Here is a 27822-nt window from a genome sequence, read left to right as displayed (position 1 = left end):
CTTTTGAGATCTGATAACGATAGTAGTGGTAACAAGTGTATATGTTAATAACAGCACCTAACATAAAAGTGTGTTTTGTGAATCTCAAGCAGCTGCATTTGGAGTAAATTTTGTGAAAGTTTTCATAAGCTTGTGTAGGGTAAAGTGAATTTTACTTTTTATTACCATGGTAAAATAATGTGTATTAAGGGATTTTTGCCTTAGTGAAATTGTTTTTGGTAAATCTTTTGTGCATTTTTGTATGTTCTTGTGTTTGCAATCTCTTAATTTTTCACATTTCATGTATTGGTGACTTAACATTGATTTACTTAGCATTTTACGTATTTCTTGATAATTTAACATTGCATACTTGATTTAATTTTCATTTACTTAGATTTTCTTTTCAAATCTGAAGTATTTCTGAATAGTTTAATTTTGCTTGAGTGATTCAGTTTCTTTATAAATTAACCTTTGTTTAATAATTTAATTCAAGAATAAATTAAGTTTTGTGTTTTCAAATAATAGTAAATTTGTTCAGATTGTGAATTCTAATAATAAATTTTGGATTTATAAATAAATTTATGTATTTAAAGTTTTTAAAAACAGTGTTTCATTTATTGACCACCAGTGAATAAGATTAACTGTGTGCATAAGGCATAGTGAGAAACATGTTTTGTTCCTTTAGTTTTGCTGAAGTGAAGTAAGACCAGGGAAGCAGTTGAAGTTGTTTGATGGAGTGATGCCCTTTTACATTAGTATATTTCTTGTTTAAATGTTGATACTTCACGCTTGCTTTGATAAACTTAGTCTGATTTCTCACACGATTACTAAGCTTTTTAAGAGATCATTGTTGCCTTTAGAGTACTCAGTCGTAATTTTATTGTTATGAGAGTTCAGGTGTCTGGCTGAGGTGTGGTAAAATTTTGAATTCTGAGAGTAGTTGTGTAATAACCAGGTACCTGGTTATTACAATATAAGGTGTCTATGCCCTTACACGTATTTATGCTTTCGGTGTTATATTTCTGCAGTCTTTCAATATTTCGGTTTTTATTCTTATCGCAATGGAAGTTGACACTCATTTTACATTTAATTTTTTCTTTAATAGGTAGCCAACAAAGCTGAATAAGGACGAGCGTGACCCACTCCCTGGGGATATATTCACTATATTGATTTAGCTTTCTTATTGATTAAACATTGTAGCTTCAGCAGTACACCGTTTGGTAGACCATTGTAAAGACAGTTGCGGTGTGCATAGTCTTTCTTTATTAAGGCTTCTTGGCTTAACTAACAATGTAAGCGGTACCCAGCTATGAAGTACAGCTGAAAAGCGAACGAAGCATTGATGAGGGGTTGAATCTCGATATTGCCAATGACTTTGGCAAAGTTTGAAGCTATTTTGCGAAATGAAGGCTTCCATAAAGGAAGTCGTAACATAGAGCACGTTGCAATTGCCTCAGTCAGGACGAATGTCCACATTTTCACTCATGGCATCATAAAGAAAAGACTAAAAGACAAAATAATAATAATAATAATAATAATAATAATAATAATAATAATAATAATAATAATAATAACTGAAAACGGAAACATCTAAATGTGTGTCATCATCAGCACAAGAGTGGCAGAAACTTAGCGCGCACGATGGACTTCACCCAGTTAAAGGAAGGAACACTGTAAAAAAAAAAAAAAAAACTGAACTGAGAGTACGGAGAGGAAACGCAGAAGCGGTGTGGTTCAAATTCATCTAACAAGGAGCTGGACCTGACGAACGGTTATCATACACACACGCATGACTAAGTAAACAAACACGTTTTCTCACATTCACTTCGTACAGGTTGATTTATAGAAACGTACATTATGCTATTTATTCTACCACTGTTAAGTGGTCTTTATAGGGATACATTGCAATTTACACCATTCTACAAAATAATCGTGAGTGGCAACAGACAACTTTCCTATCGACGGAGACGAAGAAGAAGAAAAGAAAAGACAATCCGGGTGTTGACATCGTCCCCGTAAGGGCCCCCTCAAAGCAAACGCTCTACCGAATTTCTCACTCTCTGGCAGCAGGCCCCTAAATAAGGGGCCTCCTGCGTCAGGGTCAGGCACTAGGGTGTTTGGGGGCCCTTGGGGGGATGCGGTGGGTGGGGAGTGCTGGGAGTTACGCACAAAATATCACGTGCTGCGTCTGGATTATGCGGTTGTCATTTCCGACGCTGTTTGTTTGCCCTCCTCCTTTGACTTACCTTTAACATCTCTGCAAAGTCTGTTTTGTTTTAAATCTATTTCGAGTATTAAGATACATTATTACATTATGTAAAGTATATATATATATATATATATATATATATATATATATATATATATATATATATATATATATATATATATATATATAATGTATGAATAGTGTGTATGACCACACAGGGCAAATAGATCGTTTAATTTTTTTCTTCTGGCTACTGCGTCAAATTATCACTTAAATATCTGGGATCATGTCGTTCAAAAAAGACAGAACATGTGACCTGTTATATTCATCAGTACAGATTTACTTAACTTTTTAGTGGAAATTTGCGAAAATAAACGGAGTTTATCCGTGGCCACAGTTTAACCGACAGCTCAATTCGATTTCAAGTTTCTCCAGAGGACTGGAAAGAGGGATTTGTCCTTATGATACAGGTGAAAATTAGGGAGGATAAAGACATGAGCCCTGTCTAAGCGACAAAGAGCCATTCTGCTATTCTAGGACACAACATACACACGCACAACAGAGACAGAGAGAGAGAGAGAGAGAGAGAATGAAGTCAAGGTCAAGACCCCGAGGAAGGGGATGAGTTGTCAAAGTGGCTTGATCCGGCGTAAGTGATTTTGACAGGACGCAGGAGATTGCTTTTAGTTGGTGGATTATGTTGGCCTTATGCCAGCAGGGTCTCCCATGCACGTTTGAGCACCCTTTTAAGTAGACGGATGTGAGGGTATAGTATGTACAAAGAGGCTTCGGAAATTGGTATTTTACAAAGTAATGAACCTGTGTTTTGTAAGGCTCAGATGGATAACTGCCGTGAAAAGTATATTCATTAGAACATACGTAACATAAGTTTACGGAAACGGAGAAGAGTCCCGAAAAGCTTAAAAAACAAGAAAAAAAAACGAGATCTGGTTTTTGAGCAATATCTGAGATTATGTTAAAAAGGTTTGGGTGGAAGTGTTCTGTGAAGTTTTGAATAATATATATTGAGTATATATATATATATATATATATATATATATATATATATATATATATATATATATATATATATATATATATATATACATATATACATACCTTTTAATACACACACACACACACATATATATATATATATATACATATATATATATATATATATATATATATATATATATATATATATACATATTACAAATGGAATACTTAGCGAGGATAAATTCCCAATTATTACCGAAAATAAGCAAAAACTCTGGTAGTGGGTAAAACAGAACCCCTCTAACGTATATATTATTTTGTTTTATTGTAGTAAATAATTTTCGTAGAAAGACCTATAGCTTCTGCATCGTTTATTCTATGAGACCACTACAGCAAGGATTGATCCTGTGAGAAAAAATTCCACATTAGTGGCTTTATATAATCACAAGCGTACGAAACAATCAGTAGAGACGAGGGCAATCAAATATATATATATATATATATATATATATATATATATATATATATATATATATATATATATATATATATATATATATATATAGTTTAAACAATACGCTGTTCGCCCTGGAAGGTGGTGGATTTTAAAGTGACATTCATGTTTCAACTGCTGAATCATGGATGAACTCCACTGCAGAAAATATCCACAAATTTAGCTGATTCATCCAATTACACAAAATGCTTTTACAAAATCACACTTCCTGGACACTGAAAGCCTTTCTTTACAATCCCATCTGTGCACCATTTTAGGTCTTCCTATCTGAAGTATACTTTTTAAAATCAGCCTATAGTTTTCCATTCTGTCCATATGGCCAAACCATCTCGAAATTCTGATCCATCCTTCTATGAAAACCTTTAAATTACTTCTGTGTCTTTCTAAATTTCTCACCCCTTCATTTCTTCTTACATTACATATACTGCACAAAAAATTTACCTTAAAAGATTCAACATTTTTTCTTTAGTTCGCATTCAATATCAGCACTTCACTCCCGTAAAGATTAACCTCAACCAACTTTTCATACAATCTGGCCTTCCCTTCCACAGACACTGTAAGTATCTTCTCAATCTTTTGCACATGGCTGCTACCTTCTTGCTTCTCTTATTCTACTATCCTAATATCATTTGTTATTTATACTTGCCGAATATCTATGTGAATATGAACACATCCCATTCTTCTGTCATCCATATTAACATTCATCGTTCCATCTTCCTAGTTTCCTTTGATCGTCATAACCTGTTTTTGTTCACATTAACCGTCAATTTTTTCAAAATCTTGTCACTCATAACGGAGACTGGCTCCAGAAGAAAGTCAGCAGTCATTACCTTGTTTGTCTTTTGAATAGAGTCAAAGATGAACACTCCGAGCAGCGAAGTCCCACACCATCAGCCTCCACATACACCTATACAGGAATCCCTTCAGTATGGCATCAACTTTCAAGGCACGGTGTGCCACTAATGTCAGTCCTATGTGCAATATTATAATTCCTGGATAATAAAGCCCCAGCTGTCTTCCACCACCTCTCGCATAGTATTCAGTCATCAATTTCTTAGTCACACTTTCCTCCTTAGCAAACAATTCATTTTATCAATCCAAACCTCATTTATCTCAATCGCACCCGGCATTCACACTTAGCTTTTTATAGAAGGGTAAAGTTTGCTCAACAGTCCCTTTGTACATTCCAACTTTCGCCTCCACAGACAATCCACTTCCTTTTCAAACCTTTGGAAATGATCCTGCTACCTCCCTTTCTTCGCTTATTGTGTGACTGTCCTCTGGCGAAAGTTCACATCTCTCGTCTTCATCATATAAGATATTTTAACACTGATGTCTTCTGCAGCTTGATTTTGCCGTTTTCACGTTTTCCCACGAAGACTATAATTTTGTTGGTTTAAAATGTAACGAAAAATCCCGTGCTCTTAAATAACTTTCATTGGTAATTTATTATCTAAATATAAAATGAATCTCCTGGCCTACCTACGTTGTCCATGTGACAAAAGTTGGGGGAAAATGACGGGAATTTTATCAACGTTACACTACTGACGAATTTTGGCAGATTTATGGCGTACCTGAGTCACCTATTTAATGAACGCCAAGGTCTAGGTATCATCAATACAGGAAAAGTAATTTTAGTTTACAGAGTTGAAATGCTGAATTTTCTTTATCTTTTCTCCGCAATATCATTATAAAAACAATAAAAAAACAAATGGATGAACAAACTAAAAACACTTTAGCTTGTAAAAACGATTCCTATTCTTGTAATGTCTTCATATATTTCGTCATACGATACATAAACATTAAGACCTGAGACATGAAAGACTAAGACTTAATTCAAGACTGTCACTGATGTGTAATCGATTCAGGGGTTGTGGATGTAAAAAACAGACGATATGTGGGACTGACAATGCAATATCCCCCCTTCTGCATTACTACCGTACTGCAACCGGGCAGCAACACGGTTTGTATTTCACGTGAGATCTGTTGCAACTACTTCGTCATTAAGAGATGAACATTTCAGTTACAAAATTTTTAAAAATGGCTGTGTCATGGGGCATTGTGTTCTTTCTACTGTACCGTATTAATAGTTTAATGGGTGAATGGTAATCTTTGTGCAAAATCTGATGCAAATGGCACCCAGTGTTTTTCCAGTCTTTGCCTAAGTACATATAGGGAACGAGATGAGTGGAACCATATTTCCAAAAGATGTGATAATGTCCTGTCCAGTACTATAACGTGTACATCTTTTTTTTTATTAGTGAATACAGACGTCATAATTCTGAAATGTTTTAAAAGTGTTTGTGTCTTATACATATAAAGAAGTAAAATTAACAATAGTTTTTAGTGAAAAATGATAGGTCAAGAATGCTTAAATGACATGTCCTGACATGGTCAAAATATTCCATTCCAAATTCTCTTTCCAATTACAATATTTTACACATAACAGAATCATTATATCATCGTATACAGAAATAAATTCAATCTAAAATAAAATAAGTTCAAATTTAGTCAGTCCATCAATAATAATGAAGATAAGCACATCACAGCACCTACAAGGACAACAGTTTAACCCAAGATTATACAAATTTTCACCCTCATGAATTAAGGAAGCTATAATGGTTGCGGAAGTGCTGGGTTTCTACTTAGGATTGGGTTTCAACAGAAGGACTGTTCTCATAGGGATGACTTACCGTGCTCTTTGCGGGCGCTCACTGAAAAAGCAAAATAAACGATCTCCCACTTGGATATTAATCTTCAACACTGCAATTGAACCTTACTTCTTGAGAACACATATCGCACACGTGAATGGGCACTTCCATAATAATGAGTGCAAAATTTCCATTTCAGTGGCCTGCAAAGAAGAGGGACCAGTGTTGGGAATTTACGACGGCTGGAGGTCAGTTTGAATTAAGTGTTAGTTGGCTGGTGGTCAATTTTCAGTGCTCACAGGAAGATATTTTCAAAGTACTAAATACAAGGTACTTTAAAATGGCACAAGGTAAGGTAAAATTTATGATAAGGAGGAACAACTTCAATGATATGAAGGAACAACTTCAAAAAACTACAAGGTTAAGGAAAAGGTTCTAAATGAGCAATCAATTGTAAGTCACCACAAAGCAAAATACACTAAAAAGTCACTTGGCAAGCTGTATCACGTCACCGGAAGTTAAAATTCAGATGTTACAATGCATTATGAACAGGTAGTTAGTTTTGATGTATGACAGCCTTGTTCTGAAGTCACACAGCACAGAGTACTTTTCGAGATGCTCCAAACCAAAGGGACCTCTATAGAATGTTCCAAGTACGGTAGATTAACAGGAAGACAATGTAAATAAGCCGACTTCAGTCCTAATCAAATCCCTTAACACAACACCAAAATCACACGTCTTTATGGTGCCACAAATCAGAGGGTCAGTTTCAGCTTCCTGTTTCATTTTCTTCTCAAGAAGCACACATATGTAATGTTTATTTGAAGATCTTGCAGAGAAATGGTGAGAATAGGATCAGTAACAGGCCAGTTTTATTAACACAAGAAGTGCATTTATGTAATTAACCTGAATAAAATTTGCTTAACATGCTGAAAACAGCAGAAAAGCATATAAAAAATTAAAAGGGTAATGAAAAAATTAAATCACTACATATTTATTTTTTTGTAGTACAGATTTAACAATACAAGGAACTGAAAAACTTTGTACAAACCACAATTGGCTATTTATAGTTTGGTAAATCAACAAAATTGGTATTGCTCTCGAGCGAACCCCAGGAAAATATTAATTCACTGATGGTGAAGTGATCCTTCAAAGCATCTTAGCTGAACACTACGATTTTGTCTGCAAAGGGCAATAAGATTATTTTAAATTTTTTCAGTTAAAATGTTTTATGTTGCAGATCTTAAACCATGAAACATACAACAAAGTCACTCGTTCCAATTGTAGGTTGACAGTCACTCATAAAACACCATGCCTTGGAAACCAAAATCAAAGGAACATCAATCCACTTAGACAAGAAAAAGGTGATCAGGTGTCTCAGGTAGGCTGGTGCCTAAGGTCCCTTGAATCTCTGACAGCTAACCGAATCATTCTTTATTCTACTCTAACCCAGCTGCAACAGCTAAAGTAATGGGTTTGTAGTGGAAAAATTTTAATCTTGACCCATTACTATTTTTATTTTTATGCTATTTTGATCTCTTTTTTTTATTCATACAGTCCTCCAATTATCTACATTATCACACTTACAGATACTGTAGTTCTACCTGCCTGTAACAGCTGTTTCACACCTACACCTTGTTCCTGGACACTACCATTTAAGGTGCCAATCACTTAAAATCCTTTTGGTATTTCCCAAAAATCATTGACGTATGTTGAACTCCCTCCACCCATACTTGCTTAGCCCTTCATTTGCTGGATGTACAAGCAGCCTAGTCTATTGTCTCAGGAATGTCCTGGCTTTCTGAAGATGATGTATGCTTATAAAACTAATAGTACTAATCTTTTGACGGAGGTTTGCTTCCAAATGCTATGTCCCACAGGTACGTACTGTACATGATTAACTGGCGGTTTGTGAAAGATGGCAAGTCAGGTGGAATCACAAGGTCAGCATTGCCAATTATGGGACCCGAGCCTCTGTCCTGTCCAGGCCCTTGGTATTACAAGGTACTTTGACAGATTCAAAGATTCCACCTCTAAAGGTCTGCTCTTTCAGTGAGATTGATAGATGAATTGCTAATTACCATTTATTTTAAGCATTGTTAAGCTTCTCAGTCCACATTGCAGTTGTTCACTTCAGTTTAACACTAGATATGTATTACAGTATTTAACTTGTTGCCGAGGTGAAAAAGAATGAATTCACTTTTGATACCAGAAGCCAAGTCACTATAATAACCACAGCTTGAGATCTTAAATACCTTACTTTTAGTTACTAAAGACTTATGATGTTATTTAAGACTCACACCTTCCTTCTAGCTTAGAGGAATTAGCGGAATCATGGAAATAAGGATTTCTTTTTGCTATCTATTTTAATATGATTTTTCTCTTTTTTTATTGCTGTGCTGTATATGTATTGAGGTAGAACAATTTTATTTTGAGGGATTGGCTAAGTATAGCCTGAGCAGTTACACTAAGCTGCAACCAACCCTAACAAAACATCACACAGACAATAACTATTGCATTCTTCTATTGTCATTCTCGGGGTAAAAACATTTGGCTACCTACCTAGGCTACCGTAGCTTACTGGTAGCCTATCGTAGGCCGTAGGCTATGATTTGTTAGTTTCCATCAGAGGAAACCCTTGTAACACCACCAGAAATATGGCATGCAGCAGCCATGCACATACAGGCTAGTTCTTCTGTTCACTTATCAGGAAAAAACTTTCATCATAATATTTACAGACATTAGTAATGAAAACAAATAAAAAGATAGTAAAGTTTAAAGTCAATTGTCACTGCCAAGTAAACACTGATCACTGTCCTATTTTTTCATTTTCACATATATCATGCCTTACATATTCATCTACCACAAAATCAAAACCATGAGTAAAGCCCACATTTTCAGTAAATGTACACAGAATATCACTAGGATTGTGATATCTTTCACCATTTTATCAATAGGATTGTGATATCTTTCACCATATCACACATCACCTCTTATAATGAGCACAGTAATCTTCCACCCACCCTCCAAGCACGACTGCCCACTGCCATGCTATGCGCACTTATTTTGGTTCTGGAACAGAGCTTATTGATATGAGTATGATGCGAAAGTTTCAGTTGAACATGTTTGAATACTGAACACAGGTTGTACCATACATACTTGTAAGGAACGGTTGCCAATCATACAGTTTTCATATCTCTAAATCCGATATATATATATGATACAAGTTTCAGTTGAACATGTTTGACACTGAACATGTACTGTATGTGTCTTGTATCATATATACTGTACTTTTAAGGAACTGTTGCCAATCATACAGTTTCCATACCTCTCTTCCTGTTCAAATGCATTGAAAATGAAATAATTGACCCCAGTACCTCATGGTTTCAAGATGTGATTGAAAAACAACAGTAAAATTTGTTTGATAATTGAAAATTCCAAAGTTCAAATGTGAAATATTGGAATTCTAATGATACAAATGAAGTTACTACTCAAAACACTCATAATCTCAAGTGGGTGATGGTTGAAATACCAGTAGTTTTTCTTTCTTCCCTAATTTTTATTTTTCATACTAATAAATTTTTCTTTCCAGTGTTAAACTGCCTTGTTACACAAGCTCTAGGCATAATATAAGCCTAGTTAGCCATTTTTTGTAGTTTATGGAGCAACAGAATGTGAAAAAAAAAAAAAAATTAAAAAAAAAAAAAAATTTGGATTTTAGGCTAAAATAAAAAAAAACTTAAAAAACCTTGTTTTTTCGGATTTCAAATCTAGTTGACAAAAAAAAAAAAAAAAAAATAATTACCAATCAAGTCATGTTTTTGGCCTACCAATGACCAGTGCTGCCTCATATATCACAGCAGATATGAAGCTGAGGATGGAGGGACAAGGAATAGCTACAGGATATGATAGGCCAAAGGCTGCTCTGCACTTGTTCCTGCTGTCCGACCACAGATTTTGCCACTTCTGCCACATTTAGAGTCATTGCTAATAGGTACATTAGTCATCCCCAGCTAGAAAAGAATCATAAAAAAGGCTCCCATTTACTTCATGCCTTCTGCAGTCATGGTCATGCCCTTAGAAGTTGATACTACAGTTTTCTTTGGGGGTTCTTGGATATAACAAGCTGGTATGATTGGGTCTTGGGTCCCATTAGCTTCACAATGAGAGAGGGAGCTAAGTTGTTGGAGGTGGTCACAAAAGCCATGAGGATAGTGCTGTCACTCAGCTATAGCTCTGTCTTACATATACTTATGATAGTTTACTTGCTGGCAGATGTTGTTCTGAAGAAGCAGGACGCAACACCGAAGTCCTCCTCTGACCAGCTGTCTTCCTTAGACATCAAAGACCTTAGGGCCTCGCCTCAGATCTGATGGATCCATTCTAGCTTCTGGAGTTTCACCAAGGAGCTCTTGAAGTAGTTGATGTTGGTGGCTACCTAGGCAGCAAAGTTTAATCTCAGTGGTATGGCTTCTTCCTCCAGACAATGGTTCACCCCTAACAAAAGGCTAAGAATGATGCCATCCATTCAAGCCTTCTACTCGCTGGGTTGGTATGATGTCTACACTTTCTGTGGAACTTACTAACAACTTTCTGTTTTACCCTCTGGGTTTTTCACTTCTCTAAGTAACCCTGAAAGTTGACCAAGCCTTGGTTTCTGACTTACACAGCACCCACGTGCTCTCCTGGATACTTATTACACTTGCAAATAACTTGGATGCACAGAACCTTGGTCTCACACCTAAAATGCAATTTGGGCTAATCATGACTGATGGGGTTGTGATGAATAAAACTAAATTTTGTAATATAAAACTTTTCTTTTCTATGAAATCCATCAATCATATATAGTACAGTGTAACTGCCTCCAATCCCTTTATTTCTATGTCACGACTTAAAAAAAAATGGATGGTTGTTATCTGTGGATCTAGGTAGCAGGTGTGGAGTGGTCAGGCTTTCTCCTGATTGAAGGACAAAGTTTGTAGAGTCTGGGGACATGGAAGACACAGATGTGGGCTAGTTGCATGAAACTTCAGTTTTCAAAACTCACTTTCACAAGACAGAAAAATATCAAGCTTTTAGTAGAGTGCAACGAAAACACTTCAGAACATAACAGACAATATAAAACTGGTTTCTCATGAATACTTTCCATAGGAACATTCACTTTTTGATGTGTCTTTGATGCAATACAGACGAACTATGCTTTTTCATTACATTTCAGGTAGTAACAAAACAACTAGTTTGCTTCTTAGATGGGTGTATTTCAGTCAATAAACTCTTACCCTTTATACAGGTAGTTTCTAAACTAAAATGGACGATTTTTCATTCAGTTACTATACAATTCACTATACGCTCCTTGAAGTTCAAATCAATATACCCACAATGACATTTTACAGCCTGATGGATTTGTTGATTATTTTTACTTAAATTATCAATTTTCCTGTTTTTTATTAGGTAAATCTGCAGTTCTGTGAACAAATGCTCCCAGATGTATAGTCCGATCAAACTACCTGTATACATTTGTTAAAATGAAGTCATGCTACCCATAATGAGTACATGTATCAGTTATTACTAGTATAAAAGAAGAACAGGAACTTGAATATCATTTGATATACCCAAAGCATATCTCAATATGAAAATGTAAATACTGTACCAAGAAACTTTACATTATTTACATTCTTTTCATTTATGACGGTAGCTGAAGGTTGGTAGGAGAATGATTGTAAAAAAGGTTGGCCAAAATTGGTTCATCTGAATGAATACATAATTATAAGAAATCTGATGAAAAAATATAACATTTCAATACTTCAAATGACATTTTGATGGAAATGACAAGTAACTCATTTGTCTGGTTCTTAAAACTAACCCATTTCAAAAATGGACTGTAAATTTTTCATTATGCTTTCTAATTTTATCTGCAGTTGAGAAAGCACAAATGAACAATTAATAATCTTGGATACTGAGATATATATTCACATTTTCCTATTTGAGCAAGATTGAAAAATGGTAGAGCAAGTTTAACTTGGATGCAAAGATCTGTCCCTCTCCATTCAACTCAATAAATCAATGGACAACTAATGGAAATCTAATTCTTTGCTGCCTACATAAAGAAGGCCATGCAATGATGTGCTATCTGTTATACTTGTGAGGTTTTTGGAGTCACTGTAGTTGATCTATTGCTTACAATCTATTCCAGAAGGCCTCATTATCACATTCAGGTGACATAGTAGCAGTTCACTACTGTCTCAAAAAGGTATACTGCAATGTGTTTCTAAAAACACTTTTGTTTTCGGACAAAAATGTTACTCTGAGTATCAAGAAATAGTTGATTTTTGGCACAAATATCAAGCAGCATCTCGGAGGGAAAATTAACTGGGTCTAGATCCAATTCCTGGAGGTAATACCCACAACAAACCATACTGCATACCTGAAAATTATTGATATAGAAACCAGACCCAGCTGAACCTAACATACAACCATCATTCAAGAAGCAACATACACCTTTGACTGTTGGGTTTCCATGGCCCAACCTATTCTCATTTCTTGAGAAGCATAGGAAGGTTGCAATATCTATGAATCATGGAATGACTGAATTTAGGGCATGCACACAACAGAGCTGAATAAAAAGAGGGGTTTGGTATGATTTACCTCAATGAGGTACATAAACCTCTGAAAGAACAGGTGACATGTAGTGCAACAATATTTAGAATTAGCCTTTACCACCAAATGAGGCCATCTTCAAAGTTTTTATAAATTTCCCTACAAACCTGCCAGAGTGAAAAGTCTGAGTACATTCCTTCTACCTACTTCAAAATGAAATAAAGGTTTTGATGGTCATTTGTGATTTTTCTTAAGTGAACAGCAGTGAGGTGAGAAAAGGAGAAAAGGAAAACATCAGAATTGCTACAAACATGCTTTTTGACTATGCTGGGTAGTTTACATTTTTTCTATGGCTACAAATCATGAACAGGCACCCAGAAATGCATTTACTAAGAGCCACTGCCTAAGCGTGAATTACAACTACCTGTACTGTACTGTGTGATTTAAAGTTTCAACTGTGGTCTACTATAAACATGCACACCAGTAAAGGAAATGAAACTTTCAAAATCACAGCTTGAATCCCAATTTTGGAGACATGTTAAAACATCTAAGGAAGTGCACTTGAAGAGTTGCTCTGGAAAAAAGTGACATTTGATGAATTTAAGAGGTTATATATGATACATATTACAATGGTCCAGACACCCTCCGGTTTCAGCAGGGGTTGTCGAAACTTCGACAAGAGAGATTGTACTTTTCTGCAAGTTGTGGTACGGTTTTATGTATTCTTTTTAAATTTATGTAAAGTGGAAATGCGTATTATGTAGAAGAAGGATATTATGTTTTGTTGTGTTTGTATTTAGTAATGAAAAGTGTTGTTTTGGTTGTTTCGTGTATTTAATTGTATGTATACGTGTAATAGTGCTTAACTACTGGCATCGGTTGTTTGTCCCGTGGTTAGTCGAACTTTTGGTGTTAGCCAAAGGCAAACATGAAGCCAGTCTCGTCACAGCCTTGGTGCAATGTAGTTCTAAATAATAGGGACTCAAGAAAAGGGAATGCAGCCATAGTAGTCAGTGCCTCAAAGTCCACTTAAGTATTCCTTTTCATCTTAAAAGTTTATTTAGGGAAATTCCTTTAGGAGATATGCAAATCTAAATGTAATGAGAATTTCTTGAGGTGTACTTTGGATGAGGGTTACAAAGTAGAGATTGTGCTCATGTCAATCTGATTCTAATTCAAGCTAAGACTATTAAATGCACTATTATAAGTCAGTTTATATTGTTTTATGTCTTAGATTAATATGCACAATGCAATGCAGTGATTTAATTGCAATTTGGAATAGCATATGAGTGAAGTAACCTGGGTGTCGTAGTATAAGACTTAGGCTACAATTAGATTAGTACGTTTCAGATCGTTTAGGCTATACGATAACACTTATGATCTGAAATGCTCTACTTATGCTGAATGAGTCGGAATAGGGGTCATGTGACAGTAAACTGAAAATTTGTTTTACAGATCTATTGTATGGTTGTTGTAGGCATTACTTTAATATGATGAACCTAGATCTCATTGCTCTTCCCAAAAAAGCTGAATGATCAAGTGTCAAAGCTCTTTGTCAAACAGTATTGAGAGTGGTATCCTACATCTGTTGTGTAGCAGTAACTCCCAACTACCCGGTCCCACCAGCTGCTGAAAAGGATGTAATAGCATGATTAGGATTGAACACAGGAGAGAAAATATGAAATTTTACTGTGAATGTCATTTGAAAGAACTTTAAAACAGTGGTATTTGTACAAGTAAACATTTTCAAGCTTCCACAGTTTTTCAGTCTAGTTAATAAAATGAAAATTTTGAAAACACACTGATGAAACTTATAATGTATTAAAATGGATGTTTACGAGTAGTCCATTGTAATACATTACCAATACTCCACTGATTCCAATGAAGTCATTCTTAAACTAAATTATCTTAAGAAAAACTAGTTCAAGGTGTACATGAATGTTTACCAAGTTCACACATCAACAGTGAAGAGTACATCCAAGGTTATACAAATGTACACAATATATGTATTATTATTATTATTATTATGATGTACACAATACTGCATTCCTTTGTATCTTCAAGATGCAAAAACAAGGAATTTTCTTCAAGAAATGTTACTCAGGATAGAAAGTGTAACAAACTAAACTTAACCATTTATTTTTAGCTCACCACATCTACATAACCAAATATTAATGTACATATAATAAATCATGCAGCAACATAAAACAATGCCAGATGCATTAAGTCAAATTTCTAAGCTAGTTGTAGTATATGTAGTCAATGTGCTAAAAATACATTGGGCAGTAACATCCAATGGAATAATTGTCAGCAATCTAAATTGTTGAACAAAAAATGCACCCTACACCTCACCTATACCAAGAATTTCAAATCAAACAACCAGTTGTGGTCACTAATTCTTTCTGCATAACAAGCAACTGATTCAAAATGGTGTTGCATACAATTCTGATGAGCTTGTGATAAACAGTATTTAAGGTGGAAAACTTTGCACTGACGTAAACTGCATAAGTAATTCAAGCTTGATATTAATAAATGAATCTAGGGAGCCAGTTTTGCATATCGATAATGCAACACTCATATTACCTCCTATAGCTGACTGTATGAATTTCATTATCTTTAAAGTGATGCATAACTGTTTTGGCTGGAGGAGTTTGTAAAAGAATATTACCATACATTTGATGCCCTACTACCAAGGCATCTGAAAATATTCTCAATGTAGCTAAAAATGAACACATATATAAAAATTACATGTCAACCCCAAAGGTATCTTAAGTCAATTGTGCTTAATGATTAAAAACAGTGCTGGAAATTAAGCACATAGGTAAATCCAGTGAAAAGTAACATCTTTAGATTACAATTGCAAGTGTAACACAGGACACACAAAGGTTCACTATCTCCCTTGTTATTTTGGCTTTGTAAGAAAAAAGGTCAACGTTATGGTATTACATAATCATTCACATCATCTAATAACTCATAAAATAACTGTACCTCAATAGCAATCACACCTTGTACATTGTGTGATATGATTGCCATAAAGAAAACAGAGATATATACTCTGCCTTTCACAAACAATACTGGTTTTGATACCACAGTGATTTTTTGGTTGCATTTGATAACACTGCATAACTAGTTGTTAAGCATTATTCATTAATTCTTCTACATACATTTCAGTAAGAAGATAAAATAAACACTGATGGAATGTTGTAATACTACTACAAGCAGAACTGACTGACTATACAATTATCACTATTAAAGAATACCACACTTTATTTTCATTTACATTCTTTGGTTTTTTCAATACAGCTTCACATGTTTATATATGACAGAACAGCATGTAAGATGGTGACTGCTAGGTTTGGTTTCATAATTTATAAAACATATGACCCTTACCAGCATGAAATTTGAGCTTACAGCATATCCAATATGAAACATAAAAAGGAAACTGAGTAGGAAAAGGATTCTGAATTGCTAAGTCCTAAACACAAAGAAACTTAAAAAAGTCATATGAAATATTTAAGCACAATTTATCTAAGCAGTACATGGTAACAATAAGAGTAGCTGATACTGAACAAGACACAAAATGGTCCTAACAACATGAGGAGTCACCCTTAAAGATTCCTATATGTATGAAACTGGTACATTTCAGGCACTGTAATATACCATTTTCTTATACAGTATATAGAAGGCCATGCCGGCAATCACAGTTTCAAGGCTCACCTAGAATTATTAAGTACAAACTTCATAACCATAATGGACTATTTCTGGGATTGGGAATGACCAGAAGGGCACATATCCAAGAACACTTTCATATCAGAGAAAGATTTTGGGCCTAGCTTTGAGTTTGTATACTGTACTTTTGGCTCTAGACTCATCAATAAATCCTTTTTTAACCAAAGGGGGGACCATCTGGACTAAGAATTAAAAATACTATTTTAGATTTGCAAAATATTACAAGAAAAGCACATTAATTACATAAGCCATAAAAATCAATTATGGAATAAATAGTTGGATGCTCAAGCTGCCCATAAAAAATGTAAGCATATAGAATAACCCATATGCATCACACAAGCAAGTAAAAACTCAATAAATATATAAGGCAAATGGAATGACCTATTATTGGAGACGTCAAGTACAGTAATACCTCAAACTTATGTGAGGCATTTGGTACGGTCACTAAAAATGCTAATACATACAGTATATGCTTATTTCTAGAGTTTAAACCCTAAATATGACAAAATCATGCTCCGAAGCACTTTAATTTCATTTAAAAGCTTAATACCATACAGTACTGTAATTCATATTTCATTACAGTACTGAGAGAGAGAGAGAGATGGGGGTTGCCCTTACATTAAATATCTCTTGAAATTATTCCTGAATTATTACGGAGACAGAGAACACAGTAACATATTTTATCTGATAATGAGTGAACATGTTTGACCACTGAATGGGCAATATTTTCTACCCTTCGCAGTCAATATGTCAAGAATTGGCAATTAGGTTACACACCCTCTCACTCCGAAGCTTAGGAGAAGACTGGGAATCGATATTTATTCTTTCAAAATTTTACATAATTTACTATAGAAATGCATAAATGTTGTTATTATAGCATGGAAAATATATAAAAAAAATTAATAACAAAGTAACATCATGTTTATCTATAAAACTACAAAACACAAAACAATCATATGTTACATATGCATAAAAAATCTCTTTCTTATTTCAGAGAGAGAGAGAGAGAGAGAGAGAGAGAGAGAGAGAATGTTCACATCGAATGCTGCTTTGTAGTTTTAGTATCATACAGTATTTATATAAAAAATGAAAATACAAATTTTTCATACCAATTTTACACATAAAAGCATGAAAATTTGTATATTACATAAAAAATTAAACAAAACCACTTCTGCAGGGTTTCTCGAGGATTTTGGAAATGTTGCATGTCTGTGAAAAAATCGCATATGCTATTAGTTAGGTTCCAATGAAGAGCTGATGTGTGAGATTGAGGTATTACTGTATATGTCCAATGGAATGGATTGTTGATGAAAACACCTTAAAACACAGGCCACTGAATGGTCTGTTGCTGAAAAAACCTCCAAACATAAGTCCAATGGAATGGCCTGCTGCTAAAAAGATCTCCTGACACAATGGTGCTGACTGGCCTGTCGCTAAAAAGACTACAAGAACAAAGGCACTGGAATGGCCTGTTGTTGAAAAATGCCACCACACATATGGTCAACAAATGCTGCTCAACACATGGTTAAAGAGACAACCTGCTCTTGAAAATGCCTCTAAACTTTTAGACACTAAGATCATTAAAAATACTCCCAAAACAAGAGTAAATTGAATGGTGTTTTTGTTGAAAATTACTTTAGACACAGCCAATGTCATGGACTGTTGCTGATAACACCTCTGAACACAATGGCAGTGAACAGCCTATTACTGGAAAGACCTCCAAACATATCACCAATGGAAAGCTCTTTTGTTACAAAATGCCTCCAAACATATAGTCAATGAAATGCTGTTGACAAAAAGGTGTCCCAATACATGGTCAATGAGACAGCTTACTGTTGAAAATGTCTTTAAGCATTTGGAGCTTAGACTGTCACTGTTAAAAATGACTCCAAAAATTGTTTATATTAATTTTTTTTTTTTTTTGTAAAAAATGCCTTCAGACCCATGGCAATCAGAATGGCTAGTTCCTGAAATGACCTCAAAACAAGGCCAAAGGAATGGCCTGTTGCAAAAAAAAAAAAAAAAAAAAAAAAAAAAAAAAAAAAAAAAAACAAAAGGTCACTGGCTTGTTGCTCAAAAGACCCCAAAACACGAAGCCAATGAAATGGCGAAACTGAAAATGCCTCCAAACATGAAGTCAACGTCTGGTCAGTTGCTGAAAAAGCTGCAAAACACGTTACTTGAAGGGACTGTTGCTGAACAGGTCTCCAAAAATAAGGCCTATGTAATGGCTTGTTGATTTAAAAACTTCCAAATACAAGGACACAGGTATAGACTATTGCTAAAAACACCTCCAAACATGAGGCGAATGTTATAGTAGTCTGCTGTTGAGGAGGCCTCTGAACACAAGATTACTGGAATGGTCTGTTGCTAACCAGGTCTCCAAACATGTGGCCAATGTCATGGCCTGTTACTCTAAAGACTTCCTAACATGCAGCCATTGGAATGGCTTGTTGTTGAAAAGGCTTCAAAACAAAAGGCTAATCTCATGGCATGTTGTTGAAAAGGCCTCCAAAACCAAGGTTACTGGAAGGGTCTGTCGCTGAACAGGCCTCCATATATATGATGTTAAAAAGACCACAAAACACAGTGCCAATGACAGAACGTGTTGCTGAAAAGGTCTCCAAGTATGAAGCCACTGGAATGGCTTGTTGTTGAAAAAGCCTCCAAACAAAAGGCCGATGTCATGGCCTGTTGCTGAAAAGGCCTCCAAACAAAGGGTTAATGGAATGGTCTGTTTTTTAACAGGTCTCAAACACATGGCCAATGTCATGGCTGAAACTACCTCCTAAGACAAGGCCACTGAAAATGCTTCCAAGCACAGGGCCACTGGAATGTCTTTTGCTGAAAAGGACCAAAAACACAATTCCTCTCAATTACCCAAATGCAGCTATGGCTCATGTTGCTGCTCTACAAGTAACTTGATTAAGTGAGGCTCCCCTGAGTGCTCTCCTTTTATGCAGTCTACTCACTATTCTCATTCATATCACTGTGATTCCAGTTACTTCTATGTCGTTTCTTCATCCTTCAGAGGTTTCTCATCCCAACACCTGATCTATCTTTAACATTCATGACTGTGCATCAACTTTAGCCTCTCCAGCTGTGCCTTCAAGTGATAATTCTCATTCCTGCCCTTCAGCTCATCTTCCATTACCTGTTTACCCTTTTACTAGTGCATCATCTGTAAGTCTCCAACGCCTGGCCCTTTGGAACTTGGTACCGATTCTCAATCACCTGGTAATCCTTGGATTGCTAAAAGAGGTGGATTTGATTTATCCAAAGACTGTTTTACTTGTTGAAGAATCAGATGATGACACTGCAGAAGTTTTGCATGCATCCCAGGATGACACTTCCTTCATGGAGGTCAACTGAGCCTGTGATATTTTTAAAACTGACTGTCCCCATGACCTCTGCATAATGTTTTGGTTTGGAGGTTAGTAAGGAAGAATGATAAATCAACCTTCCGGGATAGTGGAGCATGAGCTGTTCATGAATACAATAGTAGGATTTAGGAATTTTTACTTTCGAGATGAATCAACTTGGTGAAACAAGGAACTGTTTGAAGAGAATAAGGCCAATTATGATTAATAGTTTTGTAGAACAGGTTTTACTGTAAAATAAATAATTTTAATTTTTCTTAATGTCAAATATGAATGGTAACAAGAGGGGCAATGAAGTGCTAAACAACACATATGGGATGGAATATTTATAAAAAGACTAAACCCAACTTTCATCATATCTGCTCCAACTTGGGGGAAATTACACAAAAGTCATAGAATGTGATGAATGTATCATAATATATGAGCATAACTGGCATTTATATTTGTATAGGTAATCACTATTAATGCAATACAGTACTTCAAACCTATACTGTCTCATCACTACATACAAGGAATTCTACTTAAGATTTTTTTTCCAACTAACATTCTTCTTGAACCTTTATTATTCTCAACTTGGAAAAAACCAAATATGTTTTCAGTACAGTACTGTATATGCTCTATTACTCATTCACAATATACCACAACAAATTTTTAATGAATTAGCAACATGGATTAGTTACTGACAGTATAATTGTCGTAAAAATTGAGTAATCTGCCTTTGGAAGAATCCTGTTTTAAGACTGGCTAAATCTCCTAGCAGGAACTTAGGTGCAATATCTATATTTATGTGTTATGTATCACACAGCACTTCAGAAAAATTATTTTTCTCCGAGAATATTACCAATCGTAACAAACATTACTGTTCCACTATCCTGGGAAGCTCATATTTTATGCGTCTTCTTTCTGCACTTGATTTGAAAGCTTTTTGCGCCCTACTGTTCATCATCAATAAACTTTAATCCAATAATAAGTCAACTAATAATCAAACAACTTTTTATCTGTAAGTGAATATTAATCACAAAATGCCTGTTTTCCCTTACAAAACTTTTCTAAAGTAATATATGTTCCCTATTTAAATTTGTTTTCTATTCACTAATTTTCAAAATCTTGATTGCCCAGATGGCATTTTATTTACAAAATATATCAATAAAGGATATTCTAGCAGAAGGTAATAACAAAATAATATCATTCTTTTCAAAATTAAATTGATAAGTAAAATATATGTTGTTTTTTTCTAATCCCCCTTTTTTTATTATTTATTTAAATGTACTCTTTCCCCTTTCTTTTCCCAGCCTGAAAGAACCTAAAAGAGTTCAGAGGTAATCATTTCTTAACTAACTTTCATATAAATGGTAGAAACTGAGTTTTAAAGAGGAACTCATATGTTCTGTAATGAACAAAAAACCTTTATGGATGACATTTCAAAATCAGGACAGCCTGAGCTACCACTTGCAATCCACAGTGTTAAAGAGCTGCTTGACTTCAAATTAGTCAACATTCCTTAATTAAAACCAACTACAGTACCAACAACAAGGGAAACCAGAATGTGAAGAAAGAAATCAAGAGTTTGTTGGTGAAAAATACGGAGTTACAAAAATGACTGAGTACATAATTACCACATATTGTTAATAAAAAAACTAGTATTTTTCACCCTAATTCTTTGAGACATTCAAATCTCAGAGCATTTCATGTTTAACAAGTCACTTGATACAAGTCTGCACTTGCAATGACTGAAATATAATACTGGTATTATGCCATACATTTTGCTTCTTAAACAATTTGACATATTAATGATATTTCCCCACAGCACAAAAAGTTAAGGCTGTACTGGAAGAAAAATAAAATGAATAATAAAAAAAACAATAAAACATGGGCTTGGTAAGCAAAATGGGCAACCTGTAATATTCACTAAATGTTAATCACCATCCATAAATAAGGACATATACACTTACAATGCAAAGAAGTACATGACCTCATACACGTACTAATACATATTTATATAAAGGACTAAATTGGACTGATAATCTCTGAAAATATTACTAGAACGATAACCATCAAAGACTAAGTGGGTGGGTATGACATGGCTAGAAAGATAACCGTGAAAGACTAAGTGGACGGATATGACATAACTATACAGATAACTGTGAAAGACTAAGTGGACGGATAATCACAAACACTATACACTGCTTCTATAACAAAAAAGAAGCTAATCAGTCATATAAATACCTAATACTCATGTTCTGAACATTCTCAGAATAGTCTTTTCTGCCAGACAGAAGGTTCTTTCAATACAAATGCATTATCTGGATCCTTAGATATGTCTCAATCACCTTTACTTCCCATGTATACTATATGTGAGGCAGCAAGGTTTGTGTGACTTAAAGGAGGGCACTAAATGATTACAGTAATGGGTTTTCATGATGAAAATAAAAATTTTTAAGTAATTTGTATTTTTCCTAACATACAAACCTGAGGTCTTTACATATGGGATTTACTTTCAGTGCAAGCCATTTAACTAAAAACAAGGTGGATATTGGTAGTTGGCTACTGATGGTAGGTGAGGAATCCCCGCCATCCAGTTGGTACGCATTCACTTTACCTTTTGGCCCAGAAAGCAGAATGACGGGTGGCTAGAGGCAGGCCATTTATGTAAAGACCTCAGGTTTGTAAGTTAGGAAAAATGCAAATTATCTAAAAATCTGTAATTTGCTCCTACATGTATACAAACCCTTGGTCTTTACATGGGGGAGACTTACTTCTTGGTGGGAGGATTCTGAGCAAATCTCTGAATTGACTGGTGGTTCACCTCAGCTGGGGGCTCTTTCCTGGTCATGTAAGAGCAAAGGGAGGAGACCCATGAATCTGATCTGTTGAACATGTGTGATGTTCAGCTGCCAGACTTCTGGGGCTTTCGAATAAATGGAATGTAACGTCATTGATTCAAAGATAGGCTTGGATGAACTCATATTGTTGGGGACAATAAAGATGAAAATAAGCAACAGGTCTGTTCCTGTCCGTCCCTCTCTCCCCTTGCTAGCGAGAGGGTACGAGTTGCATCTGTTAATCCAAAAAGACCTAGATTATAGATAGTATAGTCATTTAGAACACCTGCACGCATGCCTGTCCAGCACGTGACAGCTTGCTAATCGTTCCTTAGGAGGGTATAAAAGAGATTGGCAGGAGGCCACCAGTCCTACACACACCCCCTCTTTTGCAACCGTACACCTTAGGCGAGATGCCATCTGTCCTCAAAAACTGGGTGAGCTACATGACTGTTGAGCAGCCACCACAGAACACTTCCCCCCCCCGAAAAAAAAGAGTCCGAGGATCTTTGGGCAAACATCCTGAAGGTAAAAAGGAGGCAAATGTGGTCTGTCATGACAGCATTCATGTCCTTAGTACCTGTCACACAGGTTCTTTCTGAATGCTAAGGGCAGACCAATGCCTCTGACCTTATGAAGTCTCGTCTGGAATACATTGCTGTCTACCACGTTGGCTGTGGAGTACATCCGTTTGATCATTACACACACACACACACACACATATATATATATATATATATATATATATATATATATATATATATATATATATATATATATATATATATATATTGTTAGGTTTTTCGGTTGTTAAACTGAAACAACCTTGTTTAGTTTGTTAACCTGCACTCCTGTTTTGTGTGAGGAGGCGAGGTTACGTTCGTCTCTTTTTGTTTTTCTTCCTTAGTCAGGTTTTGGAAGGCAGATCGACAGGTTCTCGTGATGCAGTCGAGAACAAGCAGCAGCACTTTTTGATACGGCAGGTGTGGGTCAACTGCTGATGTCAAGGAGGACGTCAACCCAGCTCCCGAGGTCGAGGTGGTGACCAAACCATGGTTACCAGTTTTGAGGAGATATTATCCTTCTGGGGCAGCGAAGTGGCTGTCGCATCGTCTCTGTCGTGGTCTTTGGTGATGTCTCGGCAGTGTACGATGGTCGACCTCGAGGATCGTGGATTGGGGTTCTGGATGATTACCCTGTTTATGATATTTATTTCATTTAGATATGTTGGAGGAGCAGTGTATGGCTCTGGGTAATCATTGTTTATTTCACTATGATGTATGATTGTTAATTACCTGATTTATTTATTAGTGAGGAGCAGAGTATAGCTCATGGTATTGTTTTGTGATGAGTTAATTACCTGATTACTTATTAGTGAGGAGCAGAGTATGGCTCATGTTATTGTGATTTGTGATGAGCAAGTATATGGCTCATATTATTATTGGTAATTGTTATTGTAATTTGTGACAAGCAAGTGTATGACTTGTATTATTGATTATTGGTAATGAATAAGTGTATGTTTAAATGGTTATTGGTTTGTTTATTGCTACTGTGTAACATGTTTGTTTATTTTGTTGATTGTTTAGTTGAAGGTATTTGAATTTATTTGGTAATTTATGATAATGACCATTTATGTCTCTGTGCTTTCCAAAACTCGGACTCAATGTAATTAATGTAAATAATTTAGGTTAATAAATTAGGTTTAAGAAACTTAGAGTATTTTCTTTTGCTCCCTCCTCCTTGGGTTGTTGCAGTCCATCAGTCCATTCCAGTCCCATTTTTATTTATAGTTTATGAATCTGGTGGTCACGTAGAAAAGTGACCATGACAATATATATATATATATATATATATATATATATATATATATATATATATATATATATATATATATATATATACAGTAGAACCCCTATATATATATATATATATATATAGTAGAACCCCCTAGTCCTCGACTGTACTAGAACTTGAAATAATCGGATTTCAACACGAAATGTTGAGTAAATTTTGTGTCAGAGTTCAAACAACAAACCGGAATCCGACCCGATGAATCATATGATGTTTGTAGAAAAAAGAGTTTCGGGCGGCTGCCGCTAGTTGGTGTTGTTGGTGGCGTTCTTCCCATGCTTATTTAAAAGCATTTAAAGCCCACACATGCTGCTGCTGCTGCTGTTGAAAAACAAGCCATATTATCACATGAAATTAATAATACAGTATTTATAAACCGAATTACTGTATGTCTGTTATCATAAAATTAAGAAAAACTTCCGAAATTACGTCGGAACTCGGCAGCCTTCAGAATGTTTATGTAATTAGTACCGCGATACACCACCAGGCCGGCGCTCTGGTTTGTTTATATCTGCCACAGGCTGCCGAGTTCCGACATAATTTCAGAAATTTTTCTTAATTTTATGATAACAGACATACAGTAATTCGGTTTATAAATACTGTATTATTAATTTCATGTGATAATATGGCTTGTTTTTCAATGTTATCATTATTAACAACAGTTTTCATGTGTACCTGTTACAGTACATTCTGGTAGTGCCTATAAGGCTACTTAGCCTAGCCTATGGCTCTTGGTATATCATCGGTAATACGGCCGCATTGGTCATAGGCCAACTTTTTTGATACAGTGTGCATTTAAAAATGTAAAAAGTGCTTCTGATACGGTAAGTTATTCAACTCTGAACCTATTTAATTGTAATTTGTGTAAAAGTTTTGTATAAAAAGGCAAGGTTGGGGTAAAATGATTAGTGGTCAGGAATGGATTAATCCATTTTCAGTTATTTCTTATGGGAGAAATTAACTCAGAATTCGACAAAATCGAATCTACATACATACATACACTTCTTCTGGAACGGATTAGCATCGAGAACCAAGGTTCTACTGTATATATATATATATATATATATATATATATATATATATATATATATATATATATATATATATCTATATATATATATATACACATATACATACATACATACACACACATATATATATATATATATATATATATATATATATATATATATATATATATATATATATATATATATATATATATATATATATATATCCCCTGTTTATTCTTGAATTGCTCATTTATGTTGGTATTGAAAACCAAAATGCTAAATACCCAAAAGTGTTTGCATATACCTGTCAAATTCATAGGAGGATGGTCAAATACCATTGGTAGCCAAGATTAAAGTGTTTGCATATACCTGTCACAGTGTTCGTATCAGGTAAGAGTCTTTCATATTGGAAAGTATGTCACGTCCATAAGACATAGAACATAAATAGCCAAGAAGTCTCAATCTCTTGATGTTGCATTGAAATAAACTATGAGGAGGGTAAAACAAGCCTCACACAACTACGACTACTAGTTCCAAAAAATTTAAGTCCAGCAATTGCGAGAAATGACTCAATAAACAGTAGTAAAGATAGCCTGTGGTACTTGCAAATTTAATAAGAGACAAATTCACTTACTGTCTATTTAGTGACAAAAGCAGCAAAGAGAGCTCTGATTTTGTATGCTTTACTATCCATCACATTTTTGCAGGCGCTCAAAATATCTTGCCACTGTCTCCAGGAGCCCAGATTCTAGTGGCTTGCTTTCTTTCCTGAAGTCCCAGGTCCTCGATAGGTAAAGCCTGATACTCCTCACTGAATAAAGCAAAAGGTGCTCTTTTTCACTCTGGAAGGAAGACAATAAAGGAATTGTGAAGACTGATGTGGAATGGTTTCAGCTAAGTGTTATTCCGGTCTTTGCTGGTAAGTTGCTTGCAAATTGCAGGTCTGCCAGCAACCTACATCTAGCATGTGTGACCTTTCTGGACTGTGTATGAATCACACAGTAAGACCACATCCAGTGTAAGGTCCTGCAAAGAAGCCTCCCAATTAGGTTTCAGTGACCAATAAGGAACCTCCGTTTTGAAGTGCTAGATAAGTTTCTTCAAATCCACTGTAGAACCAACATTGAGCCAAAGTTCTAATATCTACAAGAGGTACTTTTGTATATCCTCCTGGCAGAAACAGGAACCTTCTGCATTGATGTAAGACGAAGTTACTAATTTAAGGTATGGTGAATTCAACCAGATCAATGCCCTCCTCACTCCACCATTTACTGAATCAGTTACCTTTAGGCTGGTAAGAGGCTGTTGGCTGAGACTTTGGAATACCATGCAATGACTGGCAATGCCTCCTCTTACGAAACTGCCACCCCTGGGGCCTTGCTGGATAACCTCCAAATGGCATGAATGAGTTCATAAAGGACACTTGGATTACCTCTCCTAGATCATGAATGAACTCATTGCCCTCACAAAAGTATCGCTCTAATTTGGCCTGCTGGGTTCTGATAGTGACAGACTCTCTGATCTTATAATATCCCCTAGGGTAATGAATTGGACCCCCTCCTGAAGGACAGGAAAACACACCAGCCAGCACAGGTGAATGCTCACCGGGTTGTGCCCCATGGTCAACACTGAAGGCAACAACTGTTGAGCCACAAGCTGAGGAAGACTCATGAATGGAATGAGTACATTCCAAACTGAAGTCATCCCTCCTGTAGAACTCCTTGTGAATGGCTAAAGCCATGCCAAACTAGTAGAAGCTACATACACATCAGGGGCTCTGGTAGAACCAAAAACCGTTCAAGGTGCTGCACAGTCACGTGCATGCAGATGCTCATGATACCTGGGGTATCATACAGCAGGTCCTGTCACATTTGAATCCCATCCACAAGTAAATGATCAGGAGGTCATACAGGAGCCAAACAAGAGGGTACCAGACTTATTCTGTGTACTTTTGCTAAAGTATGGGAAAAAGTGTTTGGGATAATCTTCTAGTCTCAGAAAGAGGGGGAAAGTTGAGGTCCAAAGTGCTCTAAAACCCCTTTCTCAACTCTAACTATAGTGAACTCCCCACACAAAGG

At 35.6% G+C, this 27822-nt stretch overlaps 1 protein-coding gene across 6 annotated transcripts in view; it reads right to left on the bottom strand.

Annotated features, from left to right (window-relative positions):
• Nucleotides 1–7385: 7385 nt before the first annotated feature.
• Nucleotides 7386–27822, bottom strand: part of LOC136836441 (cilia- and flagella-associated protein 418-like) — a 192980-nt gene continuing 172543 nt past the window's right edge. For 4 of the 6 annotated variants that reach the window (XM_067100702.1, XM_067100705.1, XM_067100703.1 and 1 more), the window contains one exon: nucleotides 11590–14575. Coding sequence is in view for 3 of the 6 variants with exons in the window: in XM_067100705.1 (XP_066956806.1) it covers nucleotides 14559–14575 (17 nt within the window). In the remaining 3 variants the exon portion in view is untranslated. Of the gene's footprint in view, nucleotides 7535–11589; nucleotides 14576–27822 lie in introns of those variants that run through there. The other 2 variants (XM_067100699.1, XM_067100696.1) reach the window with 2 other exon arrangements.

This window comes from Macrobrachium rosenbergii, chromosome 56 (assembly GCF_040412425.1).
Source record: "Macrobrachium rosenbergii isolate ZJJX-2024 chromosome 56, ASM4041242v1, whole genome shotgun sequence".
NCBI classification, from domain to species: domain Eukaryota; kingdom Metazoa; phylum Arthropoda; class Malacostraca; order Decapoda; family Palaemonidae; genus Macrobrachium; species Macrobrachium rosenbergii.
This window is presented reverse-complemented; position numbering and strand designations above follow the sequence as displayed.